The sequence below is a fragment of the Monodon monoceros genome, unplaced genomic scaffold (genome assembly GCF_005190385.1).
Source record: "Monodon monoceros isolate NGI ecotype Baffin Bay Population unplaced genomic scaffold, NGI_Narwhal_1 Super_Scaffold_9, whole genome shotgun sequence".
Lineage (NCBI taxonomy): Eukaryota > Metazoa > Chordata > Mammalia > Artiodactyla > Monodontidae > Monodon > Monodon monoceros.
The window spans coordinates 31,943,796-31,968,160 of record NW_021703786.1 but is presented as its reverse complement, the minus strand read 5'-3'; the positions used below and the strand labels follow the sequence as shown (position 1 = coordinate 31,968,160).

Below are 24,365 nucleotides of genomic sequence, written 5' to 3'. Positions count from 1 at the left end.
TGTCAGCTCGGCCTCTCTCTGCACTGCTCTGCCCAGCAGGTCACTGGCGCCGCCTGGTCATTCCGGGTCCCAAAGTGGACATCACCAGATTGGGACGGTGATTGCAAGGTAGGGCTCTGGAGCCCGCGCGTGGGTCCGTATCCACCTCCTCCACTTGCTAGCCCGGTAGGCCAGTGGCAGTCCTAGAACACACAGCCCTTACCATGTGAACAGTGCAGAACAGCATGTACCCAACAAATTAGAACAGAACCCCTTGAGGAGCTGGGGAGGCAGCGGGGAGACACCCCAGTGATGACTGGACCAGGGTGGGACTCATCCCAGAGCACCTTTGGGCCATGACTGCAGCCTTGCCTGAAGCAGAAGGTTTTGGGGTCCCATCACATTTTTGGAAGTATTAGCTGCGATCTGAATTAAAATTACTAAATGATTACCCAGAAAGAGTTCCCAGCTCTTGCTCTGAGTTGTCAGAGGTAGAAGGGGCCCTACAGAACATCTTTAGGGTAAGATGTGCCCTGAGGGGGCCCTAGGCTTCTCCGGCAAAACCCGGAGACAAAGGGGAGGGAGAAAGTATCCGCCCCCAACCAGGGAAGCTCTTGTTCAGTCTGTTTGTGTACCTCACGACAAACAGAACTTCTGGTAAAAAGCTGAAAATGACTGAGCTAGTGCCTAACTGTAAAGATGGAGAAACTGAAGCCGCCCAGAGAGGGAAAATAACTGGCCCAAGTCCACACAGCAAACCAAGGTTAGAGTTGGTGGCTAGGCTCGTCCTGCCTGGTTATCCCATGCTTGTCTGGTGTGCCCACTGAGCCCCCAGTCAGAAAGCATGCTCCCAAAGTGTGGGTCCAGCCGGCCCCTGGGTCTCCCTAAACAGCTAGCACTTTCCCATCAAGTCAAAAAGCAGGTCTGCAGCCTCAGGGAGGCTGGCTGCTCCCAGACCCTCAAGAATCTGGGTGAGTGGATGTGGGTGGAATGGGGGGTGGGCGGTACACTATGTCTGGGAGGCACAGCTCCCACCCAGGTACCATCCCCCTGAGCCTTGCTGAACAGTGCATTTCTCTCTCCATTCCTCCCAGAGCTGGGGGACCCCATCACTCCTGCTGGGCTTGGGTGTGTGCCCATCCCCCCTCCCTCCCCCGGGGCCACCACCCCACCTACTCATAACTCTTGTCTTAGCCACATCCCTCATTACCTCTAATGAGCCAATCTAGGGACAGAGGGACCTGGGCGACATTTTAATTATGCTTCTAATTGCTTCCCAGGAGGAGGCTGACTACATGCCCAAATTTCTCCCCAGGAGAGGGGCAGGGTTTCCTGGAACTCAGCGGCACTGGGGCCCCCAGGTGAAAAGGAGGGCATGCAAGGGGCTTCAGGGGCAGAGACGGACCCAGCCAGGCTGACGTTCTCTCCTTAGAGACGCGCCCACGTCAGAGGGGAAGGGGTGAGGGAGGAGCTGGACCAGGGGCTGGAGGGGTTCCCGGGTCCCACCCAGGGCTGACACACCCCCTCCTCACTTCCCCAAGTAAAGAAGCTTTTGAGATGCCTGTGAGTGTGGAAAGGGTTTCGAATCAGTAACGTTCTGACTCCGCCACTCGGTGACTTTGGAGAAGGTGGCCATGTGGCCTCTGGAGCACATCTCTGCTATAAAATGGGGACACCAGAGTCTACCTACCGGGGCCACGAGGCTGAACGGAGACCACACCCCCTGTAAGTTGATTCTCCAGGTCAGATGGTGAAAGGAAGGAGGGGAAGGAGGGCGGCACCTTTCCCGGCTGCAGCCCCACGCGGGTCCACCATCTCCCTCGGTTTAATAACAACTTGGGGGACTTCCCTGGTTGCAAAGTGGATAGGACTCCGCGCTCCCAATGTAGGGGGCTCGAGTTCGATCCCTGGTCAGGGAACTAGATCCCACATGCGTGCCGCAACTAAGAGTTTGCATGCCACCAACTAAGGAGGCCGCGTGCCCCAACTAAGAAGCTGGCGAACCGCAACTAAAGGAGCCCTGGAACCGCAACTAAGGAGCCCGCCTGCCACAACTAAGGAGCCCACGTGCTGCAACTAAGGAGCCGGTGAGCCGAAACTAAGGAGCCCGCCTGCCGCAACTAAGACCTGGTGCAACCAAATAAATAAATAAATGAATAAAATAAAATTTAAAAAAACTTGGCAAACACCACGGCAGTGACCACGTCTGCAGCCCAGCCCTGTAAGAACAGCACGATGCCCATTTAACAGATGGGGAGGATGAGGCACAAAGTGGCTGCATGACTAAGTGCCCGAGGGCCCCCAGTGGTAAGTGGCAGTCGGGACACCAAATCCCAGAGCCCACAAGGGCCTGCCCAGGCTGATGGGCACGTGAGGCGTTGTCCTTCCAGAAGCTGGAGAGTAGTGCAGGAGGGGCGGGTCCCAAAGAGACAGAGAGAGAAGCCACCTCAGGCCCCCGAGTGCCGTCGGGGCTCGGGCAGCCCCAGCACCCTGAATCCGCACCCTCACTCCTATCCACCCCTCCCCCACAAAAAGCAGAGACAGACACCAGGCATGCTGTAAGGCCTTTTATTTTAATGTTTCCTTGCTGTTTTAACATTTTCACGGAAAAAAAAATATACAGTTTAGAATCTGGAACTGACCGCTGTCTAGATGGGTTTCAAGGGCAGCAGCTGGCAGGGGCTGCACGGCTGGGAACCAGTGAGCACCCATTTCAAGAACTAAGGTGGTGTCTGAGTCCAGATCTGGCAAAACTCAGGAGGCTAGGGCAGCTACACCCGCCGCCAGCCCTGGCTGGACCCCGTGGCGGTTCTGTCCGTCCCCCTCCCTCCACTGGCTGCAAGGCGACAGGAGAAGGTGGAGTCAGCCTGCTGCCAGGACAGAAAAAATCATCATCCATGAATCCTGGGGGCTCGCACCCAACCTCCACTCAATCCCCTTGGGTGGGGTTCTAAGGGCGCAGAGTGAAATCTGAATTTCAGAAAGACAACAACTGATGTTTTAGCATGAGTGTATTACAAACATGGCATGGGGCATACTTACACTAAGAAATCATCCTTTGCATGCCTGAAACTCTAATTTAACTCGGCATTCTGGTTTTTGTTTTGTTTTGTTGCTAAATCTGGCAACCCTATACCCTCAGGACCACTGACTCAGAAGTGGGGAAGGGGGCTCTGCTGGCAGAGGCCTGAGAAAGGAAAGGGATGTAGTCAGTCGGGGGTTGAACAACCCAGTCAAAAGAGGTTTTATCCCCCTATAGGAATGACCTTTTTTTTAATAATCATTTCCCAGAAATTTTCTACACTGTTGTTGTTAATAGCTATGCGGGAGGGGGCCGAGGACAGACACGCACAGACCTCCACCCCATACGGTTCTAAATAAAGTTTGGAAGCACTTAGTATAAAGGTTTTCTAAAAGGATTCGTTTCCCTTCTGGTGGCAGGCCTACAAACACGTTCCTGGTATCGTTCTAAAAAGATTTAAACACAACAAGCACAAACAAACCCAGAGGGACTGAGCAAGGGCTGCAGCCTGTCCTAGTGTCATCCTGCAAGGGCCCCCTCTTGAAAATTCAAGATGCCCCGGGGCCTTCCTTCCGTTCTGCATCTTGTTCTCACCCCGAGGAAGGGGTCGCGTTGAGTGTACACATTCGGTCCGCCTTTCCTCCGTGTGGCTCCCCGTGCAGGAGCTGGGGATGGAGGGAGGGAGGGGCCGGGACTTGTGACCCGTCACGGGCGTTTATTCCGGCGGCCACCGCCGGTCACAACAGAAACGCCAGGAGTAAAGAGGCAGGTCAAGTGTCCTTAGCCCTTGCGCCCCTGGGCCGCCCCTGGCTGCCCTGTTATCGCTGCACGTGGCAGAGACTCAAGTTGACAGCGGAAATCCACCGCAGGCCGGGACAGGAAAGCCGAGTCCTGCGGCGAGAACACTGCCCCGTCCTACGAGCTCAGGCAGCGCAGGTTGTGCAAAGCAGTCAGGCACCCGAGCCAGCTCCAAGTCCTCCGAGGGCCCCCAGGCTCGGCCAGCGCCCCTTATCCATGAGGTCCAGGGTCTGTCTGGGGCCCGCAGCCGAGCTCCTGGCTGACCTTGCAGGGCTGGGGGCACAGGGAGGAGACAAAGCCAAGAGCCCCCCCACCTCCAGCCGGCCTCACACTCGGATCTCGTCCTCCTCCTCCTCGTCCATGAAGGAGAACTCGGGGTCCGGCTGCCTCGGGAGAGCGGCCCGGGCCCGGTCCGGCCCCCGGAAGGCGGGGCTGCGCTCCTCCAGGACCCCCGAGGCGCAGCTGGACAGGGAGCTGCTGTCCCGCGTGGTGTGGCTGCTGCCCCCGCTGCGGGCCGAGCCGGGGCTGGGGGCCCCCGCGGCCCAGCCCTCCTCCGGCAGCGCACGCGACGGCAGCGCGGGCAGGTCTGGGCCCCCCGCTCCTTCCTGCCTCGCCGGGGGAGGGGCTGCCGCCTGCGGCGGGGGAGCCTGGGTGGGGCCGCCTGCTGGGTCCTCGTCACCATGGCAACCGGCCTCCCCCTCCTCCTCCGGTTCCCACTCCCCCTTGTCCATGATGCTGAGGACGTCGCCCAGCATGGAGGGCCCCAGGTCGATGTGGAAGGACATGATGGACTCGGCGTGCTTCAGCCCAAAGCTGGCCTTGGGTACCACGGGCAGATCCGCCAGGTCCCCGAAGGCCTGCTCGTCGAGGAGGGGGTCTGGGGAGTGGGGGGCGGAGGCCCCGTTCCGCCGAGGCCCCGCCTCCTCCGGGCCGCCCTCCCCCGTGGCCTTCCTCACGGGGCTGGAGGACAGGCTCTTGGGCAGCTTGCTGGAGCCCTTCTCGGCGGCCTCCTTCTCGTTCAGCTGAGGCAGGGACATGGCGTTCTTGACGAAGAGGGCCGAGTCCCGCAGGGGGCCCAGCACGTCCCTGTGATCCCGGTCGCCCCTGCTCACTGACTGCGACCGCTTGCTGCCCCGGAACTTCCGGGACAGGAGGCCGCGCTTGGAGGAGGCGGCGGCCTGCTCGTCCACGGACTCACTGTCCAGCTCCCCAGCCTTGCTGTTGAGGAAGGAGGTGTCCCCAAAGGCGTCCCCCGCCCGGCCCACGTGCATGGTGTGGCGGAAGTCGCCCAGCGGGGCGCTGATCATCTCGGCCGTGAGGTCCACTCGGGAGCGGCGCTTGGAGTGCACGGAGCTGGACACCAGCTGCTTGAGGATCGGCATCTTGCCGGGGGGACGGGGGAGGGGAGGAGGGGGTCCCCTCCAGAGACAGCAGGCGGATCTGAGGTCAGATCTGAAGTCCGGCGGGCGGAGGGGGCGATAAGGAGGAGATCATAGGGCTGCAAGAAGAGAACAGCAGGGAAAGGGTTAACCCAGCTGTCCGCTCAGCACAAAAGCCCATCTGCCCAGGGGTGGTTGTTATTTAAACCTCCGCTCACCTCTTTGGAGCTCAAGTAGCCACAGGCACGCTCTCCCTGAGACTTGAGCGAGAGAGCCTTCTTCTAAAGGACAATGCCTCCCGCACCCCGCAACCAGGATGCCCCTAGAGGCGGAGGTACACAGGCAACTCCAGGCAGCCGACCCGGAGAGACGTGACTCCAGTGAACAGCCGGTCCGGAGACACGCTGTAAGTTAGTTCTCCCTGCTGCCTGACCTCAGCCCCTGTGGAGTCAGTGGACACCTCATTCTGAGTCACGGTCCTTAGAGGAGGGAGAGGAGGGCACAGGCCCCAGGGAGGCGCTGCCTGGGACAGACGTGCTCCACAGACGTGGGCGGCAGCTCACTCTGTGAATCAGAATCGGGTGGAGCTGCCGGGACCCACAGGACCAGCTCCCCAGCCCTCTGGCCCGTGGTGGGTGTCCCGAGGTGAGGATCCTGCCTGCGACGTCTCCACAGTGGAGCCCCGAGCTCTTTGCCAAGGATCCACCCTCCGCCTCTCAGAGACCAAGACTGGGAAACTCCCAGTGTCTTCAATCACTAGGGGTGCAGGGAGGCGGAGACTAAACCCTAGATGGCCGAGGCGCCCCGGGAATGCAGACCCCCAGGTGATTAACCTGAGCCAAAAAGCATCAGCAGGGAGGCCAGGAGAGCCTCTGAAATCTCCTGGCGGGTACCACCCATGCAGCTCCTGGCAAGGGCCAAGTTGAAGTCCAGTGTTGAAGCCAGACCAGCCCCCAGTGCTAAACCCAGCAGCGCAGGGCTGAGCAGAGTGGGGTGATGTGGGCGCAGGGACTTAACCAAGGCTGGCGGGTGAGGGGGTGGTCCTGGGCCACCAGTCCTGCTAACAGCACAGCTCTCATCGGCCCCCACATTCCAGGCCCATCCTCCCTGTTGCCAAGGGCAACCCAGGATGTCCCACCGGGTTTCTTCCTCACCCCCCATGCTGCCCTAAGCTAGGCCACCACATCCCAGTTGGCCCTGCTTCCCCTTCCCCCACCCTTCACCTTTTGGCTAAATCAAAACCCGGACCCCAGTGCAGACCCCCCGATCCGACACCCGGTCCCCGCCTCACTCCTCGCTGCTCCCCTACCCCTGTGGTCCACCCTGGCCCTGAGCTTCCGTCTCCCGGACTCCAGGGCTGGACATGCACAGCTCCCCGCTAGAATACCTGTCACCTGGCTCACCCAACGTCTTCCAGGGCTCAGCTGAGCTGTCACTTCTTCCAGTAAAGCTGCTTTAGCCCGGGTGAGACCTCCCGACCACCTCCTGCCCGACCCCCAGCACTGTGGACGCCCTTGCTCCCAGCAGGCACTGGCTCTGTCATTCTACCGCTGCCGGCTCGGCCTGACTGTCATCTTCCCACTGAACTATGAGCTTCCGGAGGGCTCCAAAGGGCCTGTCACCGCTGAATCCCGTCCAGCAGTGCGTGGCACAGTCGATCCTCAAACACCTGTTGAAAGGCCAACACCTCCCTCCCACCCCCCACCTCCACCCCAGCCCCTGGGTTGCTCCCTTTCTGCCCTCCTGAGCCCAAGAACAAGGTCACTTCAGCCTACGGCCCGGCTCCAGGGCTCCCAGCCTGACCTCTCTGTGCCCTCTAACCCCCTCCCCTCGCTCTCGTTCTTTGTTCCTTGTCCTGCTGGTGATGCCCAGCCAGATGGTCCCCCCCAACCCCCAGGCAGTCATAGCGCTTGTCGCTCCAGGACAGGGGAGGGTGGCGAGACACCGGGGCTCACCTGCCACACAGGTGAGCCCGGCTGGGCGGACTCAGGTGAGGACTCCTGAAAGGCCTTGAGATGACCCACTACAGTCGGTCAGCTCCCCCTCCTCTCTCTCCTCCTTCCCCCCAGACCCTCAGGAAAGTTCGCTTCCCCTACCTCTGAGCCGGCCCCTCGCTCCTGCCCATGCCCTGGGATCTGACGTCTAAACAATTAAGTCACGGAACAGCTAGACCAGGTTTTGGCAAACGTTTTCCATAAAGGTCCAGACAGCAAAGGTTCTCAGCTTCATGACTGACACGGTCTTGGTCCCAGCTTCTCAGCTCCACCTTCGCAGTGGTAGGAAAGCAGCAGTAGACCGTATGTAAACAAATGGGCATGGCTGTGTCCCAATAAAACTTTATATATAAAAACAAGTGGTGGGCCAGATTTGGGCCATAGTCTGCTGACGCCTAAACTAGACACGTGAAAAGTACTGGCCTTAGGGTCATCCCCTCCACATCGCTCCAGGAGAGAGTCACCATATGTGACCCTCTGGGCCAGCCATGGGCTCTCAGGCCAACGTTGGGGAAAACTCTCTTTGGCTAAACAAGAGAAAAGGAGGATGGAGTGAGTCGGCCTCAGACACGTTCGGCATAGAAGAAAATCAAACCAGGTTTCTAAGGCACTCTTGGTACTGGAGAATCCCTCGGGCTTCTGCTGCCACCAGGGCAGTGAAGCAAGAATAGAAAGGGTCCGGATCTTCAACCTGCCTGCAGTTCAGCTCCTGGCTCTGGTCACAGAATCCTGTGTTCTTCAGCTCTTCCATTTTCCAGATGAGAAAACAAGTTCACTGAAGCAAAGTGACTTATCCAGATGTATGTGCCTAAGAGCAGAGCTGGGCTGGAAGCCGGTCTCCTGGTCCAGTGCTCTCTCTACTCCATGCCAGGCCTCTTTCTGGCCTTCGGTGGGTAGCATCTCCGGTCAGTTACCCTCCCCACTTCTGGCTGAAAGAGACCAGAGAAAGGAGAAGCCTGGCCGCTGCCTCAAGAAGATTCCTATATTACCCTGGAGCAGATTCTGACACTGCTGACACTTTAGCCAGAGAATTCTCTGCTGTGGGAGCCGTCCTGCACATTATAAGATGTTCTGCTGCATCCCTGGTGTCTACCTACCAGATGCCAGTAGCATCCCTCCCCTGCTTGTGACAACCACAATGTCTCCAGACATGCCAAGTGTCCCCTGGGAGGCAACCCTGCCCTGGAGTGAGCGCGCACGTGTGAAAATAAAACATATAGTAATCACCAGGTGAACAGAAAAACAAACAAATTTTAAAAAAGGAAAGAAAGAAAACTGAAAAAAAGAAAGAATAAAAAAGAGAGGGAGGAGGGGCTTCCCTGGTGGCGCAGTGGTTGAGAGTCCGCCTGCCGATGCAGGGGACACGGCTTCGTGCCCCGGTCCGGGAAGATCCCACATGCCGTGGAGTGGCTAGACCCGTGAGCCATGGCCGCTGAGCCTGCACGTCCAGAGCCTGTGCTCTGCAACGGGAGAGGCCACAACAGTGAGAGGCCCACATACCGCAAAAAAAAAAAAAAAAAAAAGAGAGAGAGGGAGGGAGGGAGGGAAGGAGGGAAGGGAGGGAACTTAAAGGATCAGAACTGTGGGATCAGTGACATGAAGCTCCAGAGTTGCGTAAGGGTTTCAAAGTAACGGCAGGAATCCCCAGAGCCAGTAAGCGTCAGGCACTGTGGTTTCCCTGATCTTAAGTGCTTATTAAAAAGAACAGAAAGGGAAACCGCAGGCCCAGCTGCCCAGGGCTCGGCAGAGATGGTGCAGACCCCTGTGGCCACCGGCAGGGACCAGGCATCCTGGCCATCGTGGCTACAGGACAGAAGGGCCCCCACCCCTGGCACGTCCTCAAGGGTAGAGCTCGAGATCTGGATAAGAGGGGCCGGCAGGGAGGTGCCTAGGCCCCTGCACAGCCGCACAGCCCAGGAAGGTAGAGCAGGTCCGGCCAGTGCTTATCTGCCCTCTGTGGTCTCGCTCCCTGAGGGTGTGGGAACGAGGCTTTGCGGCTTATGAGAAACCAAACCCTCTTCAGTGTCCAGCATGAAAATGTCCCGAGTCCTGAGAGCCGGGGCCCAGACGGAGGCCCCCACTGGTCCCCCAGCCCAGCAAGGAGGGGCTGCAGCAGCCCTGGGGCCCTACAGCTAGAGCTCAGGCTGGACAGGCCGGGCTTCAGGGCTGGCAAGAGCTCACTCACCGGGTTGTTTTAAATCCTTGGTTTCATGGTACCCTCATGACACTGTCACCCTAAGCTTTGAACAGAGGGCAATTTGGGGGTGAGGAGGTGGAACTCTGAGTATAAGTACGAGCAGGTTCCCTGGGCCAGTCCTGGGGGAAGTTTGGGGGGGGACCTGAGCACCCACCCGGAAAGGGACTGTGCACAGAGAGCCGCGGCTTCGGGAGGGGGCGTGGCTAAGCCCTGTGACCCAGCTCTGGGGAAGTGGCTAAAACAGGCCGCCAGGTGACAGGCAGCCGCTCCCCACAGCCCGCCCTGGGGGGGACTCCCCGACCCTGCCACCCCGGAAGCCACATCCCCCTTTCCTGGCAGAGCAAGGGAAAATGGAGCAGCAACTCGCATCTCTCCAGCCTCTGCCGGAATCAGATTCCGCTACCCTTGGCCCACTGTCCACAGGACATTCCCGTAAGCCAGGGGCGACGAGCCCTCCCCGCAAGGCCAGGCCCCCGGTTGCAACGACACCAAGCACACCCTCAGCTCAGCTCAGCTCCCGGGACGGGAGAGGACAGCCCTGGCCTGGACCCTTCCTCATCCTCCCCGGCGGACCGTCCAGAGAGCGCTGCCCTCCCACCTCAGCCCAGCAGCTCCCAGACAGACCCGAGCTCTCCCGGGGAAGCCAGGCAGGGCTCCCGCCGTGCAGCTGACCTGGAACCTCACCCTGGCACACAGAGCACACATGCCTCAATGGCCACTGCCACGGCCACCGGGCAGCCAGCCCCTCCATCACCATGCCCCCTCCTCACCACCCACCCCGTCCGATTCCAGCCCCCAGCAACGCGGCATCTGACACGATGACTTCGGTCGTGGCTTGGACTGGATACAAGTGGCTTCGTTCCCTTATTCACTCACTCACTCCCTCACTCACTGACTTACTGCACACCCACCAATTTCCCCATAACTCCTCTGGGCCCTGGAGACAGAGCAGTGAAAATAACGAGGCGGATGAGCCCAGACTTCCTGGGCACACTTGTGGTGTGAGTGTGGGTGGGTGGGCGACGGGGCTGTAAACAAGCGAATAAAACAGAATCTTGTAGTCCTCAGGGTCAAGCGGGTAACGAGGGAGGGTGAGAGCGGGAGTTACGGGCTGTGGGAGGCCCCTCTGAGAACCGAGTGACGAGAAGGAACCAGGCACGCCAAGAACATGCGAGCTGTGGGGACAGCACGTGCAAAGGCCCTGAGGCGGGAACAAGCTTGCGTTTGAGGAACGGAATGAAAACCCAGGGGCCAGGTCACACAGGGCCCTCACAGGGAGCCCAGGCCGGAGTTCGGATGGCGTTCTAGGTACCAAAGGAAACCTCCCTAAGCAGGAAGCCATCCCATCTGTGTGTTTGGAGGTTCCCATGGCAGTGGCTGGATTGGAGGCATGGAGGAGGGGAAGCAGGAATTCAGGGCAGAGGATGGGGGCCAGGACGAGGGTGTGGTTAAGGAGATGGACAGAGTGGGGCACATCCAGGGCAGGTTTTGGAGCTGGAGACACCAGGAGCTGAGGGCCCGGAGAGGGGAGGAGAGGGAGGGCGGACTCAAAGGGGAGCTCGAGCCCAGGAGTCCTCTGCCAGGGGTGCGTCTCAGCCGGCAGGCCAGGGACCTTTCCCTCGGGGTGCGACCAACTTTCTGCCACCAGGAAGAACTTGACTTTGCCAAAACGGGGGAAGCATTCTGCTACACAACACCCGTCAGCTGGAACAACTGTGCAGGAAACGCAGCGCGACGCGGGCCACGATGCCCTATGAGAGGTTAGGGGCTCTGGCTTCTGTCGCCAGAGAAAGATCCAGCGCTTTCTGGAATGCTCCCCAGTCCTATCCTGTGAAGATAAGGAATCCCAGAGAAAGGGGAAGACTGTTTCATTCCAACAGCTGATGGGCAGCACAGGGAAAGGATGAGAACCGTGGGTGCTTTGATGCACAGTTACACACAACAGGAGGAACTTCAGTGGGGGCTGTGTGGTTATTTTTAGCTGACTTCAGTATATTTAGAATCTTTTAGTTCCTTCACTAACACTGCCACAAGCCCTCTCATATCTGAAAGTGCGCCGTTTGCACCAGGGTGGTAGGAAGCACCGTCTTAAAATAATCTGAGCCTGAATATCCACATTTAAATTAAAAAAAAAAAAAAAAAAAAAAAAAAAGCCCAGGATAGAAACGGGAAATATCACTATTATAACTCCTGTACTACTTGTGTATCTGTGTCAAATATCGCCTTAAAATACCTGGGTGTGGAGCAACCCCACTCATAGATAGAGAGGATCAATTCAGAGATTTGCCCTGGGTCATGGATGGAAGGCTTTATTCCCACACCTGGGCTCCAGCCACTAAAATAGCCCCGCAGGACCCAAAGTGCAGGGGCCTCCACACATCAAAACGGGGAGCGTGTAATTTATGCACACACACACGTGTATCTTTTATAGCTTATATACATGGCTATTGTCAATCCATGCAGCAACGAATATGTTTCAGTTTTCCTTCTTTTAAAGAAAGTCAATATGTGACATAGAAGTTCTGGTGTTTTCTTATCACATCTCAGTGGATTTTTTTGCACACCCCTGCGGGTGCCACAATACAGTACCCATGATGTCACGTGACTCCCACGGAGGCATCCACGATGCCTTCAACTTCAGAGGTTCCTAAGACTGAGACGGAGGACACCCAGAGATTATCCAGCCCGGTGGCGGGCTACTAGGGTGGAGAAAAGTACTTGCCCAAGGCCAAGAAGCTGGTGAGGGGCCCAGATGGCACCGGCACCCAGGTCCCCTGTCTCCCAATCTCTAAAGTTCCTTTGCAGATACCATGGGGGTTGACTCACTGCCAGGCACCGGGCTAGACCTTCTTGTGTCTGTTACCATCTTGGTGGCACTGAGCTTGGAAAGGGGAGGGGAAGGACTTCCCTCCCACCCAACAGCAGGTACTAGGTGCCACCAGGCAGGGAGAGTGGTACAAAGCCAGGGACCAGGGCTTCCCTGGTGGTGCAGTGGTTAAGAATCCGCCTGCCAATGCAGGGGGCACGGGTTTGAGCCCTGGTCTGGGAAGATCCCACATGCCGCGGAGCAACTAAGCCCGTGTGCCACAACTACTGAGCCTGCGCTCTAGAGCCCATGAGACACAACTACTGAGCCCGTGAGCCACAACTACTGAAGCCCGTGTGCCTAGAGCCCGTGCTCCGCAACAGAGAAGCCACCGCAATGAGAAGCCCGTGCACCGCAACGAAGAGTAGCCCCCCCTCGCCGCAACTAGGGAAAGCCCGCGCGCAGCAACGAAGACCCGACGCAGCCAAAAATAAATAAGTAATTAATTAATTAATTTTAAAAGAAGAGAAAAAACAGGGAGCAAATGCTGCTCAGAGACAGTGGTCCCAGGACAGGGTGGTCTTGGGGCATCGGCAATTCCGGCAGGTTCTTTGAGTAGACTTTCAGTCAAGAATGATTCAGGAGTGCCCGCGGCGGGAAACCTGCCCTATGGAACTATTTCAAAGCAGAAAAAAGTCCCTGACACAGACAGTCACTGAAGCCTTATTCATAATAGCAAGAGACTGGAAACAACCTAACACCCAACAAGAAGAAAACGGTTGAGAAAACTAGGAGCCATTAACTCAACAGATTATCCTGCAGGCGTGAAATGCAGGGTCAGCGAAGACCACGCAGGACGTGGAAAACTGTTTACCAGACGACATCGAGTGGAAGGAAAAAAGGCAGAATTTAGGCTTGTTTACACAGTGATCACAAACTACACACACATACACATTCACGAATAAAGGCAAAAGGACAGGCAGAGAGATTCAGGAGTGATGTCAGGCTTGAGAGGAAAACGGGCTTTTTCCTTTTTAAGTTTCCTTTAATGTGGTAGCGCTGTTTGGATAATAATAATAGTAAAAATCCCAAAGCATCAAAGGCTTAAGGAAAAAAATCTTAATTTCCAAACCAGCTTTAAACTCTCAAGTTCTCAGGGTCCAGCAGCTGCAGCCCCTACAAGGCGCCAGGTGGGGGCCGGGCGGGGGAGCGCAGGGCTCAGACCACACACTCTCATATCGAAAAATCTCCCGTCGAGGTCTGTTCTCTTTCTCTCTCGTCCCCCTAAATCTGCATCTACCCCAGATGGACAAGTTTATCACATCCTCGTTTTATTTTTAAGTTGCTTGGGAGGAGAAAGTAGGCAATCTATTATAAAACCTGGTGGCAGGGGAAATAGGGAGCTTAGGACCCCCCAAAAGAACCAGCTTCCCAACAGCTGCTTGAGCCCCCGCAACTGAGCAGATGAAAAATAACGATCCCCGCACCCCCACCCCGGAGAATGGCCAATTTCCAGCGACACTGAGGCCCTAAGCTGGAGGCCAGCCTCCCTCCCACATGGCCTCCACTGGGCAGGTGAAGGTTCGGTCTCTGCTGCTTCCACCGCCCCGGCTCAGCTCTCCTGATGGCTACAAAACAGCAGAGGAAACGAGAAGGGGCGGGGTCACACAAGGCCTCCCCCGTGCTCCAGCCACTGGCTGCCCGTGACCACCTGTAAGGCAGAAATGGCAGCGCTGTCAGCAGTTCTCATTGATTGGGTGCCTGCTGCACGCCAGGCATTGCGCGGACTTCGTTAAATTTGTGCCTCTGACCCTGCAAGGAGGGTGTCACGATTGCCTCCATCGTAAAGAGAAACTGAGGCTCACATGGAACGAATGCCCTCGCTCACTCTCCCAGCTACTAAATGGTGGTGTGAGCCCGTTTCTGGCAGACCTTGGAGCACAAGCTTTTCTGTATGAGGCGATGCTCTCTAGCTTATTCAGATGTCCGCAGCCGAGAACACGGCACATGGACGGAGGCATGGGGGTAGGGTGGGATTAGGGAGGCTGTTCATCTAAGATAAGACCTTGGGACCAAGCCTCTCTTGACTGACTCCCCCATCAGAGACCTGCTCCCAGGGATGGTTCGGATGGGCTCCTCCTTACACAAGATCTCATCCCAGCTTCCTGCTCTGAGGACCCTCCCAATGTTCTGATCCCCCGGGAGATGAGAGGTGGGGAGGACCACCCTGAAGCAGAAGCCAGGGCTCGCCCAGCAAAGTTAAAAGAGTGGGCACGGGCTTCCCTGGTGGCGCAGTGGTTGGGAGTCCGCCTGCCGATGCAGGGGACGCGGGTTCGTGCCCCGGTCCGGGAGGATCCCACGTGCCGCGGAGCAGCTGGGCCCGTGAGCCATGGCCGCTGGGCCTGCGCGTCCGGAGCCTGTGCTCCGCAGCGGGAGAGGCCACAACAGTGAGAGGCCCGCCTACCGCAAAAAATAAAAAAATAAAAATAAAAAAATTTGGAATATACTGGGTTAAAGAAAGTGTTCGTTTCACCTATCTCTTGTTACTTTCTAAAATGTATCTATTCAAACTGTAAATTCTGTAAGGGACTTGTGTGCTACTTCTCTGGGATTGTGCTGAGTTAGACATGTTCCCTCTTTTTTAATACAAGCAGCACTTTCCATTGTAGAGGGATGAATAAAGCCAACCATTGTTTATGTTTGAGTGAAAATAGTTACATGTTCATAACTAACGCTACACTGTTTTAGATTAAGTCCTAAGAGCCTCAGTTTTACATCCAGCAGACCACTGATGAACGCTAGGTTGTTTCAGTTTTGTTCAAACGCTGTAACAAACAGCCTTCCAGCTAAGTCTGTCCAAGTCCTTACTTCTGGAGGATACCTACTTATAAGTGAGTAAAATTATTTTTGTTTCTTCTTCCTAACTTGTTCTCCAGAAGGTTTTACCAAGTTGCAGTCTCACCAACACAGGGTGATGGTGTCCAACAATAGGTGTTACTGTGTCCTCAGCTGAATTGAAAACAACAAAACCACAATCAGCACCACGCTCAAACTTATAATTTTCATTCCTTCTATTACTAAGAGGGTGAGCATTTAAAAAAAATATCATCTCCCCTGTGAACTGCTTGTTGAAGGCTTCTGCACGTTTTCTGCGCGGGGGCAAGGCGGCTTCACCTTTTCCAATGGGTTTGTATGACTTAAAATATGAAGGCTCTTAAAAATGTTGACTATGTTTTGCAAATATTCCTGCAAATGTATCATAGGCCCATTTTCCATGTGGTGATTTTGTTGTTTTCTTTTCCATAGAGTGCTTATTAATTTTTACACGGTCAAATCTGTTGTACAATGTCTGGCTTTAGTACTATGAAGCAAAGACCTCCCCCACTCCCAAGTTTTATGAAAATATTCACTCCTTCTAAAACGACTAGGTAAGGTAATAATGAAAAACTACTCATGGAGAAAAATTACTCAAAGGAAATACAAAGATGTCTGTGGCTTACCTATTTTAAATGACCCACAATTTTATAAGAAATTAAAAATATAACAGTAAAGTTCGTTACTGTTTCTGTATAAAACTGCTATAAAATATGAGTGAAGAGTCAAATGCTACCTTCGTCAGATATATACAGATACTCCCCACGGTTTCTCCAAACTTCCTCTTCTGCTTATTGATCTCTGTTCATTCCTAAACCAGGTCTATACTGTCAACTCTGTAAAATATGTTTTGAGTATCTAGTAGAATAATATCCCTACACTAACTTTTCTCTGAAAATGTCTTGTCTTTTCTAATGCAGTTAGTCTTCCAGATGGACTTTAGAAACATTTTATTCAGTTCCAAAAGAAATCCTGACGGAATTACATTGGCATTGAAAGCAAACAATAAATTAATTTGGGAAGAAGTAACTGTATCACAGCATCACGCCTTCATATCCATTTATTCAAGTCTCTTAGACATTCTCCATTAAATTTTGTGGGTTTTCTTCCTACAAGCCTTACACACGTCTTGTCAAGTTTATCCTGAGTTATGTTATGGCCTCTCGTTGTGAAAGCGGTTTGTACCCTGCCCCTTTTATGTAGCTATAGCTTCTGACTGGTTGTAGCTGGTATGTGGGAAAGCTACAATTTTAAAATTTGTATCTCGGGCTTCCCTGGTGGTGCAGTGGTTAAGAATCCGTCTGCCAATGCAGAGGACACGGGTTCGAGCCCTGGTCTGGGAAGATCCCGCATGCCGCGGAGCTACTAAGCCTGGGCGCCACAACTACTAAGCCTGCGCTCTAGAGCCTGTGAGCCACAACTACTGAGCCCACGTGCCTAGAGCCCGAGCTCCGCAACAAGAGAAGCCACTGTAGTGAAGCCCGCGCACCACAAGGAAGTGTAGCCCCTGCTCGCCGCAACTAGAGAAAAGCCTGCGTGCAGCAGTGAAGACCCAGTGCAGCCATAAATAAATAAATGTATAAGGAAAAAAATAAATAAATAAAATTTATCTCTCTTTGTACTATCTTACACACCCTAATCAACTGTATGATTAAATTTTTCGGGCTTTGCAAGTAGACCAGCCCATCACCTGCAACCAATAATAATTCTGCCGCCACCATTCCTCGCTCTTAGCTCGTTAAATTTGCTACACTTGCCAACATAACGTTGAATACTACTACTGACAGTGAAGATCTCTGTTCCCGGCATTTCCCGTGCTGTTCAAAACCTAACACAGTAGTCACTAGTCACATCAGGCTGTCGAACGCCTGGAGTATTTCTAGTGCCACCAAGGAACTGAACTTTTAATTTTTCTTTCATTTTAATTATTTTAAATGAAAATTTAACGCTTGATTCAGTTATCGGAAAACTGAAGTATGTTTAAAACACCTTGAGTGTGTGAATCTACCCTTTTAGCGGCACATTTTAGGAAATCCAAATTCTGGTTATTTATAAAACGTAGCCTCCAAATTGAGATGTGCTATAGTTGTAAAGTATACACTGGATTTTTGAAGGCCTTGTATGAAAAAATAATGTACGATATCTCATTAATCTTTTGATGACTACATGGTGAAATGACAGTATTTTTGACACACTGGCTTAAATAAAGCATATTAAAATTGATTTCACCTGTCTGTAGCTTTTAAAAATGTGGTTACTCGAAAACTGCAAAGTTCTTTATGTGCCTGGCTTTATATTCCTATTGACAGTGGTGCTGTTCTAGGGGTACTTCTGTTAAGCATGATACTCACCACTGGATTCATGCAGATACTCTCAACCGTCTCAGAGAAGTTACAGTTCTTACAGTTTTAGGAAAACGATACCAGCCACTTAGACAGGCTGAGTTGTGGGAAAACACACGGTACCTTGGATAATTAATTTACCCTTTGATTGCTGGAAAATATAATGTCTAGTCTAGTTTAAAGAGTGGGAAATGGTATCTTAGATCCTACCCATGGAGCTCAGGTGGATATGCCCTCCCTGGACCATGGGTCACAGAGGAAGTATGAGAAAGGGAATGAACCTCACTGAGCCTTTACTCTGTACCAAGCTAGCTGCTTCATTCTGATTAAGCTGCCTTTGGGGGGGGGGGCAAGTAGTAACTGTGTCCTAGGCATCTGAAAGACTTTATCACATGTACTCTTCCCAACAATCCCCTGGAGTTCTCACCATCACCCCCATCTTGCAGACAAGAAAACAAAGGCTTAGTTAAATGCTTCGCCCGAGTCACACAGCTGCTAAGGACAGAGCTGCTGAAGTCTGCCTGATTCTCAACCCTGGGCTTTTCCCACTTTACCGAAAGGTGTATCAGGGGAGTGTCATAAGCGTCACTGGGGCGCTGGACTCTTAAGATCTGATGAAAGTTATGGACGTGTGAACATCCACGGGGCAAACACTTTTGCATAGCGTTGGGCTTAAAATACCCTGAAGTCTGGGCTCTCCCACACTCCAGGGGAAGCGCAGATAAATGCTGGGAAATATGGACCACGCCCACCCACCCCCATGACAACAGCTCCGGAGGGACAGGAAGTGACGGCTCTGGAGCCAAGACTCCAGAGCTCAAGGGCATTCAGCAACTTTCCTCGTTTACAGGCTCTTCCTGGAGGGAGGGAGGGAGGGAGGGAGGGAGGGGTGTGTGTGTGTGGCCAGAAACCAGGGAAGGGGTGCCTGGTGGGAGCCCCACTGCTCCTCCCTCCTGCCTGGGGCCTCAGAAGGCAGGGCTTGAAATCAGATCAGCCCGACCTTGCTTGGTTTCACTTCACTTCTACCCAGAGCACAGTGCTCAGCTGAGGAGTGGGTCGCCAGAGGGAGCCAGGTGCATCTGGTGCTGCTCTGGGGCAGGCTGGTGAATTTCCACCTTGACCCTGCAAGATGGAACGTGCAAGCCTGGGGGACCCCGGAGCCAGACGCCCTGATCAAGAGCAGGCTGGGCCACACCGGGCAAGTTACCTGTGCCTCGGCTTCCTCATTCGTTTTCAAAGCCACTGATAATACCGTGTACTTCCTAGAACTACTGTGAGGATTAAATAAGCTAACACAGGAAAAGCCCTTACACGAGGATGCATAAGGAATGAGCACTCGTAACGTGTTTGCTGCGACAATGATGCTATAACGTGTTCCTTCTCAGCAGGTGCCCTATGTCTATACCTTGAAAGGTAGGGGAATTCCGGCATCCCCAGTGACGCTCTGGCCACGGTCACCCCCCTAGTTCAAAGAGGACACATACCTTCAGTGTCACCTGAGGACACCTAATCCAAAAGGCTCCCAGGATGACCCCTTTCAAAGTCCCTGGGGGCCCCAAGATGAACTGTTGCGGGGCGGGGCGGTGGGTGTCCTCTGGGTGTCCGAAGCCCAGCTATAGATTGTAGTCCAGACCAGCAGTGGGATCGAGCAGCCCCGAGACTTGGTCTTCTTTCCCTATCTGCCTTCCCTTCTCCTTTAACCTTTTCAAGATGCGGGAGGAGCCTGGCTTTTCTTAGACAGGACTTCAGCTCCTTCCGATCTCAGTTCAACACGGTGGATGAGGCGGAGGTGGGAAAAGAGAAAGCCCTCCAATTCCTCCCTAGGATGTGGGTTAGCAAACGTAGGAATTTGGGGGACCAGCTACCAGCAACAAATAATGCACAAAGTCTCAACATGATCGACCCCCAATAAAATACAGCCTGGTCCTTTGGACCTAACCCGATTCTCATTAGAGGTGTCCACAAATGGCACTGCCAGCCCTAAGTTTCTTCTGTGCTCCCTCTGGCTCTCTACTCCCACCCTTTGATTGAGCCTTAAACCCTCAGGACCAAGGGCAACATTCTGAGGAACAGAGAAGGGCTGCAGGGAGTGGAAACCTGAGCGTGGAGGGGAAGGAAGGTCAGGGAACAGACACCGGAACACAGAGCCTGGCTTCACTGTCACATTGGGGAGATCCGAAGCTGGGGTCTGCAGACCAAGTTCAGTTACCCCCAGAACTGCCTGGATGCAGGTGTAAGAACCCAGAGACTCTCCCAGGGAGGCTAGAGGCTGCCCTGGCTGACACCATCTGTCACCCCTGATGGCCAGGGCAGAAGACGGTGGTCTGAGGCAGCCCTGGCTGAGCAAGAGATGCTGTCCCTGAATACAGCCCCAGGGATCTTTCTTGCCCTGGCACTGTGGCTTTTCAGATGCCCTCAGCCCCTGGGATGAAGGAATGAGGGGGAAATGCCAGCAGTTTCTTACAGTCTGGGTAACCCCAAACTGTGCTCACCTGACCCAAAAGGGAGACCCTTCTGCAGTCTGGGAGGCTGAGTGGAGACCACCAGTGCCCCACCTGCTGGCAAAGGAGGGCTCTGGATGTCGGTGCTGCCACCCTGGCCTGGAGTCCTGAGCTGCAAGCTGGTGGTGCCTGGGGGAGACTCTGATGTACATTACTGGAAGGAAGCCCAAGCCTCCTTGTATTTTAAGCTAGAGCTTCAGGGACACAGTGAGTGGGAATGCGGGATGCTCACGGCTCAACTTCCTTCCCAACACCCTGCAAGCCAAGAAAAAGCCAGGGCCAGCCATGCGCACGAGCCCCTCCCAGCACAGTCCCGCACCCCAGCTCCCTGTCCAGAGCACGCTGGCAGGGGCCCAGCCTTCCGGAGCACCCCCGAGGTGCTGGCCCTCAGGACACTCTGCCAGAAGGGTCCAGGGCTCGGTTCCTTTTCCCAAGGTTGAGGAAAAGCCTCCAGTACATAGGTCAGAAGACAGAGGCCCGGGTTGGCTCTCTCAGCTTCCAGGGCCAGATTGCTCAACCCCTCTCCCTCCGCCCCCGAGCCTTATCTCTGGCATCAACCCAGATCCTGTTCCTCCGAGGGACAGACTCCTTCCTCCTCCCACAGGGACAAGATCCTCTGAGCCTGTGGAAGCTCCAGCCACTGGAGGCTGGAGTCACAGCCCAACAGCGAGTCTGGCGGTTCCGGCCTCTGAGCCAGTTCCGGCCTCTGAGCCGTGTCCATTCCCACCTTCCAAATCAGAGGAGAGGGGGCAGGGAAGAGAGCGACAGAGGGGTGGCCAGCTGCAAACATCTTGCCTGCCACACCTGGGCACAGCCTGTCCTGGCCGCAGAAATCAATCAACCACTCCAAAGGTGGAGGCGGTTAGGATCCCTGAACCAGAGCCAACCCGAGGCCCTGCTGGGAAAGTTCCTGACGTGCAAAGAAGGGTCTCCGAGCCCTCTCCCAGGTCAACATCTGCCCATCCCCACCTCCCCACTTTGTAGACTAGACTCTCACGTGCTGGGGGCTCCCTGGTCTCCAGTCCTGTGAGGGCAGCAGGACAGAGGCAGGCTGGGTGTGTCTGTACATCGGACTGGAAGGAGAATCGGTGAGTGGGCGGGGGTGAGAAAAATGAGAGGGAAATGGAAGAGCGGGGTCAAGAAAGAGAAAGGTGGGAATCCCAGAAAAATGGAAGGAATGCTCAAAGTCCAGGCCTGAGCTACGGAGTGTCACGTGAGCTATGGGTCATCAGTGAGCAGGGACTCCAGGAACTCAGGGAGATGGCAGAGGGGCTGAGACCCCAAACCACTGTCTTATTTTCAGTCCCTGCAGGGGTCACCGGGATCCTTGGGAAGACCAGGAGAACCCACTTGGGTATCTCCCAAGGCTCACTGAACCCCCTGTTTGTAGGAAGGAGCAGCTGTCCCCAAGGACTGGAGGGGCAGAGTCCGAGTTCGGAGGAGATAAACCACTCTAATCGGTCAGTCACATGGCAGCTCACACAGGGCAGCTGATGTAAGCTGGAACCCACAGGCACCCCCAGACTCACCCAGGGTCCTAGCTTCCCCCCAGGGATGGAGCCTCCCAAGTCACGAGTGGGTGCCCCATTACTGCTTCGGGAGCCCTGGGGCCACCTACAGGCTTGGCTGAGTCCAGGCCTGGTCCAGCAAACTCCCCATTCCTGGGGGGAAATCCACAGCTCGGCTTTCCCCTTCCTTTGTGCCCTGTTCTTTGTTCTCTTAAAATTCAGTCCATCCTGCCGGTGGTCCCCTCCTCCACCCCAGCCTCAGAAAGGGGGCCGAGGGGGTGGGGAGTTATTAGAAACCCAGACTGTGCAAAGAAGTTGCATTGCTGGAAGCCCTCCTGTAACCGGGCCCCTCATTGTTTACGCGGGCTGGATGGGGAGAGCTTGCTCTGGCCCAGATGGCCTCTGAGGGTAAGGATGAGGGAGACTCCTCCCCCCCCAGCACCCAAACACCCTAAAGAGGAGCTGGGGGCTTCACACAGCTCAGGGACCCTTGCCCCGTTCAACTGCTCAGATAGAGAGCAAAGAATAGGCACTGTGGACGCAGCCCAGGGACGTGGGAGCCTGTCAGATTGCAAGGGGCTGCAAGAAGAAAAGAAAAAGCATTGTATTTCCCCTCCATTCTCCCGGGGAAAAAAAGAAAACTTCCAAAGCGCAGGCTGCGGCGTCTCATCGGGAAACAAGGAATCTGGTTTGAGTTAGCAGAGAGCACCCCTCCCCCAGTCTCTCTCGCATACATACATACACACACACACACACACACACACGCACGCACGCACGCTCACACGCCCCGGCTCGGGCTCCGGCCTCCCCAAGGAAGCCCGCCTAGCCTCGGCCCTCCAGCCCTCGCTCCGGATTCCCGCTCAGCATTCACCGGAGGCGGCCCGGCCCGCAGAGTGGCTCACCGGGCCGCAGCCCGGGCAGGGGGGCAGTTTTGTGCCCCCGATGGGGGGCGCTCCAGGGAGGGGGCGGAGCTAGAGACGGCCGATCCCAGTTCCACCGCCCCAAGCGGGCGATTAAATCATTAACCGACCGCTCCCGGCTCGTGGCCAGGCCGGGAGCGCTCCGCCGGGTCCCGCGCGTCGCCCCCTCCCGGGCTCGGAAGCGGCCCCACCCCGCCGGTCGGCGCCTCGGCCTCCCCCCGCCTCGGCCTCCAGGTCTCCCGAGGAGGCGGGCGCGCGGGGCGGGGGCCGGGCGGGGAGGGAGGGGTGGGGAGAGAGCATTTGTTCCCTCGGCCGTTCCCCTTGCAGACAGCTCTTCGCCCCTCTTCTCCCCGGCCCGGGGACATCGGGCGGCGTGTGCTGCAGCGCGCGTACGAGAGCTAGTGTACACGCCTCCGCCTACGGGCGAAAGCTCCGGTTCTTATTCACGGAGTACTCTGTGCACTCACGCCCCCCCCGGGGAGACCGCGGGCCGCGCGCCGCCGAGGGCTGTGCTCCTGCCCCCAGGGACACACACCCGGGCAAAGGGGTGGTACGTTAAAAGCCGGGTCCCCAGTCCCACCGCACCCTCATCCCCACCCCCAGCAGCGCCCGAGGCGGCACCGGCGAATCCCAGTCTGGGGAGAGGAAGTCGGTTGGCAGCGGGATTTCGCCGGACTCTCTGCCACCCCGTCCTCCCCAGCCCCGCTCTGCGCGGACACAGGGTGCGTGGCCCCGGTCCCAGACACCCGGGCCGCCCCGCACGCGCCCGGGCCCCAACCCTGCCACACGGGGCGGGCGCAGAAGTGGGGAGCTCTGCCCCGCTCCCCTCCCCACCGCCCCTATCGCGGTTTTTTCAATCCCCCCTGCTCCCTAGGGCGGCTCGAGGTCCCCCAACCGAGCCCACCCAGGCCCCGCAGGGCGCAGGTGGCTGTCACGGCCAGAAGCGGGTGCCCGTCGCCTACCTGGGTCCGCAGAGACGTGAGCGCCGGGCCGGCGCGGCTGCGCTCTCCCCTCCGTGGGCTCCGCGAGGCGCCGGGGCCGACGACCCATGTCCGCGCGGCGTCGGTTTCTCTCTGGCTCTCAGGCTTTCGGGGCTGGGAGCCTCTCGGACACTCCCCTTCCAGGCTCCTCCCGCGCCCCTCCGCGCTGATGTCACCGCGCCGCCGCAGCCAATGGCGGTTGGGAACCTCAGCCGGGCCGCTCGGCCTCCGCGGTTCAAATCAGAAAGCCCGAGACCCCGGGAGCTTCGTGGGGGGGGCGGTTCGGGCCGGGAGGCCATCCTGGACCCAGGCCGGTGGGGCCCCGGGGCGCCCCCGCCTGGCTGCGCTCCGGCCCTGACCCCCCCCCCCCACTCCCAACCTGGGGCCACGGGGTCAGGGGCGCGACTCCCCCCGGGGGCCTAGCACGAGACCCTCCTGAAGCTCTTCTCCCTTCCGAGCAGTGACCAGACAACAATAGCCCCCGCCCCGGGGCGTTTCTGCTCCCTCCCTCCCTGACCCAGGACGAGGGAGATGGAAGCCCCCAGGGTCGGCGCCGCCTGGGTGTGGATTCCATCCCAGCCTCTTACGGGAAACGAGATGGGGGAGGAGCCGGGCCCCGAGGCCAGGCCCGGAGCGGGTGTGAGAAGGGTTTGGGCCTGGTGACCTGCCTTTGATCCTCCTGCTTTCCCCTGTGTCCCTTGCCTCCTGAGTAGCCTCCCAAACGGAGTTCTATTCCAAGTGAGCCTCAGGGGCGATGCACTCCTGAGACCCGCGGCCTGAATCCTATGAGAACCTTTTTAGAGGAATAACTTCCATTGGTAAATGATCGTTACTAATAAAGTGGCCCAGGAGAGTACACAGCACAAAGTGAAAGCTCCCTAGCTGTTAGCAGCTCCCTCACCTGGGTTTTTGTTTTAAGAGAAGGGGATCCGGGTGGCAGAGGCCACCGGACTCCCTCCCACTGACCTTCAATGGGACCCCTCAGTGGGTCCCTTTGGGCTGGTACCTTCCCGGACAGGGCTCCCAGTAAACCCTCCCCCAGTGCTGGTGTCTGAGGTCCCTTCC

General features: G+C 56.3%; 1 protein-coding gene across 3 annotated transcripts; it reads right to left on the bottom strand.

The window, feature by feature from the left end:
- Positions 1–2,335: 2,335 nt before the first annotated feature.
- CDC42EP4 (CDC42 effector protein 4) lies at positions 2,336–23,481 on the bottom strand. 3 transcript variants are annotated; one of them, XM_029210789.1, is made up of 2 exons: positions 23,283–23,481; positions 2,336–5,297 (listed from the first exon to the last, which is right to left on the bottom strand). In XM_029210789.1, exon 2 carries the CDS (start codon positions 5,179–5,181, stop codon positions 4,126–4,128), a length of 1,056 nt encoding a protein of 351 aa, XP_029066622.1. In that variant the 5' UTR covers positions 5,182–5,297; positions 23,283–23,481; the 3' UTR covers positions 2,336–4,125. The 3 variants fall into 3 exon arrangements, with proteins under 3 accessions (XP_029066622.1, XP_029066623.1, XP_029066624.1); XM_029210790.1 differs by lacking the exon at positions 23,283–23,481 and adding an exon at positions 7,275–8,522; XM_029210791.1 differs by lacking the exon at positions 23,283–23,481 and adding an exon at positions 5,397–6,363.
- Between the last annotated feature and the right edge of the window lie 884 nt (positions 23,482–24,365).

Bases quoted from the DNA above. Each gene is read 5' to 3' on its own strand.
- CDC42EP4 (XM_029210789.1), bottom strand. From the start codon at position 5,181: ATGCCGATCCTCAAGCAGCTGGTGTCCAGCTCCGTGCACTCCAAGCGC.